Source organism: Camponotus vicinus, unplaced genomic scaffold (assembly GCF_025532165.1).
Source record: "Camponotus vicinus isolate PSW18456_S1 unplaced genomic scaffold, iyCamVici1.0 SCAF_3, whole genome shotgun sequence".
In the NCBI taxonomy this organism is placed as follows: Eukaryota; Metazoa; Arthropoda; class Insecta; order Hymenoptera; family Formicidae; genus Camponotus; species Camponotus vicinus.
In genome coordinates this window covers 14,964,587-14,976,732 of record NW_028141967.1, presented here as the reverse complement: position 1 = coordinate 14,976,732, position 12,146 = coordinate 14,964,587, and the positions used below count along the sequence as shown (strand labels likewise).

The following is a 12,146-nucleotide window of genomic DNA, read 5'->3' as shown; positions in this document are numbered from 1 at the left end:
TAATTTAAATTTTTGATGATTGTTTCGATTAATTTCAATTGTCAAAGTGTCTATATACATATATTTAAATCTTGAAAAAACTTTTCTTGAAAATTCCTTGATTTTTCAAGTATTTCTGTTTAAAATTTTAGGTAAAAGGAATATTTTAAAACATCTCTTATATTTTTGTATATCATAAAAGACAAATAAATTAAATGTACAGGGTGATTATTCAAATCTTGTAAAAAATTCTCTGATCTTCTAGATATATTTGTTTAAAATTCAAGACAAAACAGAGAATATTTTAAAGATTTTTTGGTGAACTTTTTAAAATAAATTTTTTATTGCATGTGTTTTTTTTAATATTTTTAATATTTTTTCAATCAGATACAAAGATAAAACACAGAGCCTCTTAAGTTTCAATTGTTGGATTTATAAATGTATTAAAAAAACTATAGCACTTTCGTGAGATAAACATTTTCATTTTTTATCTAAAAATTCCAATAATAAATATGTACTATATATTCAATATTTTATTAGACGTTGAAAAAACATTGAATGTATTGAAACAGAAAAATAGATATTTATAATATTTATAATATTTTATATTTTTATAATATTTATAATATTATAATATTTATAACATTTATAATATTATAATAATTATAATATTTTAAATACATAATTCGCTCTATTGCTGTTTATAATATAAGATCAAAATTATGAAAGAAAGATTTTTTTTTAAATTCTCGAGTCCTAATAAAATTCCATGAGACTTCCCTGATTTTTCTTGGTACAAAAGAATCCCTGAGAGGTTTTCCATGTTTTTCCAAGGAGCAGATAGTGATTATACAAGATACATTTGACACAACAATGAGTACTAAATATTTCTTTATATTCATCTGAATTGGATTAATCGTTTTGCTCGTGCAACGTTCCTCTAGAATGACTGGATAATATCCTTCTTTTCCACAATATTCACTGTACATCGGAGATAGTTGCTCTTTTTTTTAATGTGATTTCTCGAGTACATCTAGTCTCCTAAAGTTCTTGTTCCTATAACGATTAAAAAACGCGATGAACACACGGTATCCATGAAACATCTAACGACACTTTAATTATATATTTTTGCGTCGTAAGCTTAAAAAAAAAATGATGCCGATCATCCTCCTCAAGAGTAAGTTTCCACAAGAATCATGATGAAAAGCCACATCCAAGTTCAACAGACAGTGATAATCGGATCGGACTTTCTGTGCAGCTTATATTCCGCGCACTTATATATCTCTCAGATAAGCCAAATAAAACCGCTGGTGGAAAACAGACTGTTACGTGCGCGAGCCAGCGACAGAAATATCCAGCCTTGACTTCATCGCGATCCTCGCGTCGATTTTCTCCTCCGAAGATTCATTCTTCGCTCCAGAACTGCTGCTCCGAAAGGTTCGCTTGCTCGATCTTTGACGAGATAGAAAGAGAGAGAGGGAGAATTGACAAGCTGCTCATCTCCGTGCGTTTGCACACTCGATATCGCGATGTCATTGAAGCGACCACGCTTGTCATAGGAATATCGTAGGAATTCTATCCGACTGACTGACGCGATGCGATCGGACGTATCGAAGTCTACGCGACGTGTCCCGTCGTGGAGAATGAACGACCATAATCAGCGAACATGTCCCGCGATTTGCTCTACCGTGAGCAACGGCAAGGTCGTCGAGAAAAATGCGATTCAATCGCTCCAAGAGTCTTCGGAGCGATATCTAAGAATTGAGAAGGTGTCCTCTTAAAATACTTTATTCTGAGGAAAAATATACGCATCTTATTTATTTATGTATTTTTTTTAAATATTTAATATTTTTAAGTATCTCGGAGATCTTAAACACTTGTAAGAATTAATTTCTTTTACCGCAAACTTATCAATCTACTATCGGAGAGGAAAGTGATGCGCACATTTCGGAAATAACACATATCGCGAGTGTGATAATATTTGGGCACGAGATAAACATTCGTAGATTCAAGGCGAGCATTTGCTACAGATGAAAGGTATAGCTAGGATAAAATACATACGTGATAAGATAGACTATCTGCAGCAAAGCGATCTTATCTTTGAATTTTTTATTGATTGTATGAGGAAAAGTCATAAATTAGTTGTCGAATTATATATTATAGTAAAAGAATCTTGTGGTAAATTAATGGTAAATTATATATCGGCGATTAATTTTTATTTTAATCGAAATTTCAAATGATTTAATTATTTAATTAAATATATAAATATGTAAACGATTTTCGACAATTTTCACTATCACTTCCTTATTATTCAATAATTTAAATTTCCTGATTATATATTAAATGTTCTTTATTAACCTTTAGTACCTTGTTTTGGACAGGAACAAGACATAGGATGGGCCGAGTCGTGCAAAGAGGTGTCGTTCAACATTGAAGGGGAGGAGTGCCTCAAAAAAGCGAGAGAAGCAGGAGAGCGTGAAGGATGCCTGCTTCGTCACAAGCCGCCGCAGCCGAGCGGCGAAACGAAAGGATGGTTAGTATACTTTATTTAAGATTGTACCTGGACTCAAGATAAGACAACATTCATAACAATATCGCATTGATATCGAAAATTTTCGAAAATTTAAATCTTGTCTTGAATGAATTTTCGCAGCAAAAAGCTCGTTTTTTATTGTCTCGTCTCGATTTTATTAACAATTTTTATAATAATTTTTATTTTAATAATACTGAACAATTCTTCAAAATAATATTTAACATAATCTTTATAATATAATTTAAAATCAATGAACCGCGTACATGTGTTGTATGCAAAGTTTTATGTAGCTAAATAATTGTATCAAATTTTATATTGTTTATTTTGTTCATTATATTAATTATTTCTAAATTTGTCAATATAAATGTTTTTATTTAGTAAGTAAAAGTTTTTAAAATTCGTGTATAATATAGCGTGATTTTTTTCATCTAATTTACAAATATATATATTTTAATTCTTTTAAAAAAATCAATAATCTTGACAATCTTAGTCTTGGTATTGTTTTCACAACTAATGAAAAATTTTGTCTTGATCTTGTCTCGAATTTCAGACAAGATAATATCAAGACTTGTGTTGGTATCTCGTGCAATTCTAGTTGTATTTTTAACCAACAATTATGCGATATATAATCCACGATTAATTGAAATGAATATTTATTTGAAACGAGATAAATTTTCTATGGAATACGAAAATTTAAAAAAAATTTAAATTGAATAATATTCAAATACATAATATTCTTAATATTTATTTTCATGGAAATTAAATAAATATTCACTTTACATATAGATTTTATCTAAATACTCTTACGATTTCAAGTTTTATTTTATTGTATATTAAATATATAAAAAAAATAGAGACATGATCTCGACCATTTTCTCACAGCTGACGCACGAACCACCGAAATTGAAAACTACTTTGAAAACGCCTCCCAAGCAAGCGACCAATCCTTTGCAATTCGTCAAGGTCGGACCATGCTCCTTATATCGAACCGCACAGGAGCAATTGCAAAAAGTTCAAGAAGTAAAGAAGATCAAACAGGAAGTTCGCGATGATCCCGAAGATTGGCAATCGGTAAAATTTTAATTCGATACACATCTTTTTAATAAAAAGAAGAGATATTTTCCAATACGATAACTTTGAATTTATATATTTAAATCTCATATAATTAATTAATTACAAGTTCTTGATATTTATTCTGGATTAAAAATCCATTTTGTTGAAAATTTTTTTCCTGACTTTGCTTTATTTTTTCAATTTAAAAAATTTTTTTTATTGAAATATAAGAAGTGTCATAAAATAAATCGGAATACTTATTAACTATTATACTCATGCAAAACTACAAAATTTACAAAGAGACTTGAAATCTTTTATCGAGTACTTTTGCTTTTTAAATATTATATACATTATTATATCTTACATATTAAGAATTTTTTAAACGATTAGATTAAAAATTAATGAGCATTTTTTTAGTAGCAAAATCAATATTTTGTCCGCAGAATTTGGATAACTGGAAGAGTAGCCGGAGGAAGCGGCAGGAACATATAATCGAGCGAGTGGTGGAGGTGAAGAAACTCGAGTTGGAGGAACACGATCGTCAGCGTCGACGAAATAAAACTTTTTCGGAAATGATGGAGGAACGCGGTAACAGAGGTCGCAAGCTGAGTATCAGTTTGGCCATGTACAACGATGAGGATGCGAACGATCTTAGCGACCTTGGAATCGGTACCAGCAGCGGCAAGAGCTCGGTCAGCGGCGATACGCATGATGACACGCACAGTGTCTTGGTACGTATCCATTCAAATATGTTTTGCATTAGATTCATTTTTATCGAAGAGCAACCTTTCAGGCTTGGTAAAATTCTATCCTTTTTTGATAAAATCCATGCCAGTAGAAAAAGTCAGTAAAAACTTTGATTTTTTTTCTAGTAAAATGCTAAAATACTAAGATTAATATGAAACCTTTTTATCGACATTCATTGAGAGTGTTTTCTAATTTAAGCTTTATCTAAGATTCTAAAAAATTCGAAAAAAGAATAAATTAAAAGAAAAAAATAATGAATTAAGAATTGATGCAAATAAATTTTTCGTTAGAGGATGTCGAAGGTAATCAGATCTATGTATATTAAAAGTTTGTTATTTTATTATATTTTTCTTATTAAATTAATATAAAAATTAATATAAAATTTAGTAACATTTACATCTCTAAAAATTTTGTTTTAAAAATTTCACTTATTAATTTGAATTAAAACAGACTTCTTATTAGATTAATTTTATTTTTTTAAATTATAATGATTAGATTGATTTAATTAATTGAAGCAAAAATATCTTTTGCATAAAATTATATTACATAAATATATATAATTTTATTACATAATTATTATATACATAATTATACTGTTACATATTAATTATTTTTATAATTGTTGCCAATTTATTGCATTGAATAAAGTAAATAAGTTCAGGATAATAAGTTAAGGATAAAAACGAGAATTTACCATTATTTTTACTGGATATTTTCGGCTAACCCTGCAACCTCTTAATCTATCGACACATGGATTTTATAAATAAGATTTTCCAATTTTTCGTTCGCAAATTATTTATGAATTTATATAAAAAAAACTTCATTTTTTTGACAAATTTATATGTCTGCGTAGAAGTATAGGTTTATAAAAAATTGTCAAAATTTATCACTAAAATTTCGTTAAAAATTTCATTATTTATCCGTTATATGCCTATGACCGCTATTTGTTTGTTTATATCATACATGTTATATTGTTCCTATTTAGTTTTAAATTGTCGCTTGCTCAAAGGATACTTGTTCTTGTACTTTATATACAGGGTGTATCTGAAATGATGCACTAAACTTTAGGAGTGTATTCTAGAAGTCAAAATAAGACTTTTTTTTCTTATGAACATGGGTCCGCAAATGAACCCCCCTCCGAGCTATAGAGGCCCCTAAAGTTTGGGGAAAAAATTAAAAATTGGCTGTATTTCAGGAAAAAAAAAAAAGGTTTTGACGTTACCTATCGTAGAGATATGGGATATACTTATGAACATGGGTCCGCAAATGAATCCCTCTCCGAGCTAAAATTCGAAAATGTGTGAAATTGACCAAACACCCGCAACGCAAATTTATTTATCTCTCAAGAGAGGGTGAAAGGTAACGTCAAAACCTTTTTTTGTCTGAAATACAACCAATTTTTAATTTTTTCCCCAAACTTTAGGGGCCTCTAGCTCGGAGGGGGGTTCATTTGCAGACCCATGTTCATAGGAAAAAAAAAAGTCTTATTTTGACCTCTAGAATACGCTCCTAAAGTTTAGTGCATCATTTCAGATACATCCTGTATATACGAAAGATATAGAATAATAAAAAATAGATTATCGGAAAAAAAGAATAACATTGCGAGTTCGAGATTAAGATAGTGGAAGATTATTAATTTATTAGCAGTTATTATTGAATGATATTATTTTCGTTTGTGAAATTTTAGAGCGACAGGGACAGTGAGATCGAAAAGAGTCATTCGGACGTGGACAACGTCACCGACATGATTTCATCTACGATGACGATCAACACAACGCTGCCGACGACAGCGACAACAGTCGCGGCCGCATCAGGAATGGCAGCGATCGCATTGACGACAACAACAGCGATGACGGCAGTAGAAGCCACCACGGCGATGTCAACAATTACGACAGTGACAACGTCCACCCCGACGAGGAAAGTATTCGGTAGTGGTTTTCACAATCATAATCAGGAGTACGATTCGGCTACTACTGCGACAATGAGTTCACCTGAACCGGAAGAATACACGTACGAGGGCGCCATTCGCGGTTACGTCTCGAGGGTGTCGCAAAATATACCGAGAAGGTCTTTAACCGGGATCGATTCCAAGCTAGAGGCAACCAAGTCGTCGATGAACGGTTCTAAGACGAGCTTGAACGATGACAGCAGTAAGTCGCCTCTATCTGTGGTAAAGGTTGATATACTTAAAAGACGCGAGGTGTTTGAAAAGGCGTCACAGAAGAGTAGCGATAACAAGACAAACAATAGGTTATCGGGTGACTTTACCGGCACAAAATCGATCAAAGAGAGGCTGTCGAGTCTCGAGAGGCAAAAGTACGAGGCCGAGAACGGCAACAAGACGCTTAATCGATTATCCGGCGACATGAGCTCGATCCGGGAGAGGCTCACCCATTTGGAGAAGCAAGCTTCGGAGCGAGAGAACAAGAGTTCCGTTCACCGCAAGCTCAGCACGGAAGATCTAGAGACGGTGAGGCCTCTTAGGGAAAGACTATCTACTCTAGAAAAATACAGTAGCAGCGATGAGTCCTCGGTACCGACCACGACGAACGAGTCTCGCTCGCGCAATGGCGAGCTAACTGCCAGGACGATCAAGGATCGCTTCAGCACATTCAACGACGCCGGAAAGAACAAGGACGCGACGGATAAGCGTGGACCCGCGCATGTCGGCAAACATCCGCTCTGTTTTCGAGATCAGGAAAACAGGGTTGACACGTCAACGCCCAGTGAAAGGAGCTCGTCGCCCGATTCGGAATACCGTGTACCTCGTGCTGTCTTCCACAGGAGCCTGGATTCCCTAGACGCCGACGCTTCCAGTGGACCCGATACCTTCGAGCGCGTGCAGAGCCTTGAGGAGCTCGACTACGGACGACGATATCCCGCCTCATCGTCATCCGCGGAACTCCTGAACGATACAGATCGTGAGGATTCAGGTATCCATACCGCGGATGTGAGCTGCTCGGTCAGCCAGGCAGACGAGCCGATCGATGAAGAGATCGTGCATCATACTGGTGGCGCAATCATCGAGCCGAGACGAGAAGTCATCGCCGAAGAAAGAGTCAAGCTACTTCCATCTATTACTTCCATCATTCAGGAGGAGGTGTCAACACCGAACGATACCACGACGGCCTCTCACTCGCAGTTTACCAGTCCTCGGGAGGCAGTAGCAGTGAACAAGGTGAGTTAAATATTAGTGTTTACGAAAATACAGGAAATAAACCCGAAAGTTTTGTAGAAATGATCATGTATTATTTCATAGCGATTTTTATCGCTAGACTTTTCAAATCAAAGTAAACGGAAAATATAACTTTTTTTTTATATCGGCTCGAATAAAAGAGCATATATACAATTCTATTACTAACTGAGTCTTTTTACATCTTCTGTGTACATTCACATCTTAAATTCAATCATTGCTTTTATCATATGGCCCTTTTTGCGATTATCTGTCTTTCTTTTCACATCTCTTTTTTTCTGGTTACGGGTTGAACGATTATAAATCGGGTTGTAACTCTCTGATTCTGTAGGGTACTGCTGACAACTCTGGAAAACTATCGACTAACAAATCACAGCCGCACGTAGAAACTATTACTAATTCTAATACACCTCGCTCGTATACCTCGGTGTCTCACGCGGCCACTCATCCGAGTCCCAAGGTACCTCCGCAAGAAATAACTTCCGAAAGCTTCTCGAAATCGCGAACGTTCGACAAAGACGCGGCCGAGCTCAAGACAGATCCCGAACCGAGTCTCAACGAATCTATAGTATCGGCCAGCTTGAAACTCTCCATCGAGCAAGCGAGACCAAAATTCATTGGCCAAACGAAGCGGCAGAACCTCGTCAAGGAACACTCCTCTACTAATACTCCTTCCTCTCCGCCAGCCTCGGATGTCATTGTTAGCGCGGAAACTTACCAATTATCCTTTCCCTCCGTGAGAACAACGACGGCTCCAATTGGTCCCTCCCTCGAAGCCAATCCTTCGCTTTCCAAACCTACGTCTTCCCGAACGATATCCAAGATTCCCACCCCCCTTTCTCGTAAAACTGCCAAGACCTCACCTTCCGACTCTGTCTTGACCTCGTCCGCTCTTAAAGCTTCGCCCTCGAAGGCGTCCAGTAACAAGCCCTCAACTTGTCAGACTTCCAGCCCGATTCGGAGAACGTCCGAAACGGCTCTTCCTACTTGCGCCACCATCGAGTCCTCCTCTTCTCCAAGCCCAGCGGAACAATTTGTACTTCCCTCCTCTCCTTCATCGAGACTCACCTCAGGAAACGCGCGAGACGAAGAGACGCTACTACCTGCGGAACGTCGTCGAACCGTGGTGGAAGTGTGCGAAAAGGTGGTGGTACCTCAGGGCAAGACTCCTACGACGCCGCCAGTGACGCCGTTCATCACGGTGAACCGCCTGACAAACGCGGACAAGGGTTCTGTGACCGAGGTTAGAAACGATCAGCAGCAAGCCGGCAACGCCTCGAAAAAATCTTAAAGTGCGAGGATCCTTTTTTTTCGTTTCGCAAACCAGTACTGTCCTCCGCTTTCGATCAGCCTCTAGACAAGCCGTGCTAGATCTTGTACATAGATTACATTTTGGGGGAGAGGGAGGGGGATGCTATGCGGATTCGGAGTGCGAGAAACTTCAAGTTTTCAACATGCGACATGTTGAGCGAATGAGGACGGTTTAGCCGGTGTAACTCGCTAAATCGTGTCTACCGAAATGAATCAACAAATCGTTTACATTTTTATAAAGGTCACCCGATCTCGCGAGTTCTGCCGCTAGTTCTTGGAATCTTTCGTGGATTATTACTATTATTATTATCATTACTAAGGGATAGCATAACGCACAGGTCATTACCACGTCTGTCTTATTACGCATCGCAAAATTAAACTTAAACTATACCGTCAGTTAGTCGTGTAAATAGGCGCGAGGCAGGTGCCGAGGGTACGAGATAATCTATAGAATTAAATCGGGTTATATATACAGAAGCGCTTGTACATTGTAACGGTTACTCTATATAATACATTATAACGGCATAACGATTTGCAATCAAGTTTATGTTTGCGGTATGTCTGCGACGTAACAGCAGGCGTTTATAAGCGCTGTCAGATATTGCATATGCCGTTTAAAGAAGATATCGACGACCGATTTCGGCAACGTAGATCGATCGTAGTTTAACTGTAACTTTCTCAGATTACAGCGCGCAAACCATATAATTTGAGAAAGTTCAAATACAATTGAAAAAACGAGCACTCTCGAACAGAGAGTTGCGGTAGATTTCAAAATTATGTTTACATGAATTGTTTATGTATCGTCTACACAATATTTACGCAAACTTTTTTGCATGTAAACGTGTAAACTATGTAAATTATCATAAATTAAATGAAAAATGAATACAAAAAATAGTAATTATATTATAAAAATAGTGCTAATATTAATATATATGTAATATACAATATTTATATAGAATATATAATAATGTATTATATCTATTTTTTTTTATCAATATAAAATTTAGCTCGTTGAATCTTTGTTGATTGTTCTTGTCATTATTGTTATCAAAGATGTTTCGTTTATGTATATGGTTTAATTTCGTAGATTAATAATACAGGCCTGCGAAAATTTAGTTTTTGTTAGTTACAAAAAGCAAAGTAGGTGAATCTGATAGATTTTTTGACGTTCAAAACGAATCCGCAGAATTTCTCCTTATCAGATTTTTGAGTAATTTGCGGTTAAATAATCTAAAAATGGCTATTTTGAGCAATTTCATGAATTTATTATGAGAGAACCTAATTTTTTGAAATATTTCTGCCAATGGCATCCTATAGTATTAGTCTTCACCTTTCAAATCCACTTTCGATTACCGCGGCATGATTTTTTTTGCTGAGAAATAAGTAATAAAACTGGTCATGCATAGGGATCCAATAAGCAATTCCAAATCAATTCCGTGCCTCTTCTCTGTCTTAGCATGAATCAAAATTTGGTAAAAACATATATTTTTGAACGTCGCCTATCATTTTTTATGTTTATTTTTTAATTAAAAATGGCGGATCCAATTTGGCGGACAGAATCACAATAAAAAGATATAAAATTTTAAAAAATTCAAAATGTGTAACAACTGTATTGGATATATTTCTACAGGACTTTTACAGGATGTAAGTCTTTTCAAATTTCAAGATGGCGGATCTGACATGGCTCTGCCATATTAATGCCTACGTAAATTTTCCTTAACATAAATTTCTCCCATAATAAATTCATGAAATTTGCCGAAATAGCCATTTTTGGACTATTTAACCACAGATTACTCAAAAACCTGATGTGTTGGGGAAATTTTGCGGTCAGATTCGTTTTCAGCATTAAAAGATTTATCAGATTCACCTACTCTGCTTTTTGTAACTGACCTCGCAGGCCTGTGTAATTATTGACATAGATGATACGTTAAACATAGTTTACATTGTTTACACGTGGACTATTATAATTTAGAGATAAATGTCTAACTCTGCTTTTAAATTAAGATTAAAGATTGATTGCTGAAATCGATCGTACGAGGGAATAAGCCATTGTGATAACATTCAATCGCTCCTCCAATCTTAATTACCGAATGCGATCAATCGTATTTAGTTGAGTACATGCGATTAGAATTATCAATCGCGCGAGAAACTGTACAGGCGATATCGCGGTACAAACGGTTTCTTCGAGCAAACACATGAATGTAAGACTTGCTTTACTTGTAACGGTCTTGTAGCGATTTTAAAAGAACTCGCCGACATTTGACGCGCGATTATGATTAATTGTCATGGATTGTAGCGGTCGGTACCGCGAAAGAAAACGAACAACGATGAAATACATGAGATACAAAGTACTTGCCAACGAATTTCGCCGTGTTGTATTCTCTTCTCACACATTCATGTGGATTTTAATTGACTCTAGAAGATTTCATTTTTTTCGCTTTTCGTCAATTTATATAATTTTTATTTTAAAAAGATTTACATTAATGTATTTTTTTTTTCGATATATTAATCACTTGAGAAAATCTAATTCTTTGCCAAAGATGTACGTCTGCTAATTTTAATTTTTATTTTCTAATATACAGAATCGCGAATTGAATTATTAGCGTGACATTTGTCCAGAGATTAGAATTTATCAGTGCGAAAAACGCTTAGGACGGTTTATCTTCAAGTTAATAGGACACACAAATATGCGCTTTTAATAACATTCGCGTTCAAAGTACGATGGATACATCATTCTCGTGACGCGCGTAAGTCAAGTCGGAGGTCAATCACAATGACATTTAATTATTAATAAAGAGTTCGTGCTGACGTGCCGATGATAAAAGCATCCATGTCACCGTCAACGACATTTCCATCAACGATTATTATTCGTTTGTCGGCGCGCGAGCCTCGCGATCGCTTTCTTTCCACATCTTTCGTCCTTCTCGATACATTGAAGAGGTAAGACGTCATATATTTTTGATTGCATCGCGCAAGCAGCGATTTGCCTGAGCTGTGTGTTAGCCCCGAAGGATACCGTGTCGGCGAACGGCTTTATTTTTTAGTAGATCCCAAAACGAATCGCACAAATTTCACGAGACACGCATGGCTGTACGGATAGCTTCTTCGAATTCAGGGCCTATCTTCGGAGAAATACTGCATTTTATATATTCTTCCTTTTTTATTAATAAATAAAAATATCATTATTAAAATTATATATAAAAAATAATTTTGTTTGATAATTTAAAATAAAGATATACAAAATAACGTGTCAGGATCACTTAGGGTGTCTATCCTAATCTTGTAAAAAGATTCTCTGAAAATTCCCTAATCTTACAAATATTTTTATTC

General features: G+C 35.5%; 1 protein-coding gene across 5 annotated transcripts in view; it reads left to right on the top strand.

Annotated features, from left to right (window-relative positions):
- Positions 1-12,146, top strand: part of Smash (smallish) — a 78,526-nt gene that overhangs the window by 54,853 nt on the left and 11,527 nt on the right. For 3 of the 5 annotated variants that reach the window (XM_083092769.1, XM_083092770.1, XM_083092768.1), the window contains exons 2-6: positions 2,361-2,512; positions 3,395-3,583; positions 4,009-4,296; positions 6,000-7,490; positions 7,837-8,748. In XM_083092769.1, the coding sequence (XP_082948895.1) occupies positions 2,462-2,512; positions 3,395-3,583; positions 4,009-4,296; positions 6,000-7,490; positions 7,837-8,748 (2,931 nt within the window). In that variant the 5' untranslated portion in view covers positions 2,361-2,461. The remainder of the gene's footprint in view (positions 1-2,360; positions 2,513-3,394; positions 3,584-4,008; positions 4,297-5,999; positions 7,491-7,836; positions 8,749-12,146) is intronic. The other 2 variants (XM_083092771.1, XM_083092772.1) reach the window with 2 other exon arrangements.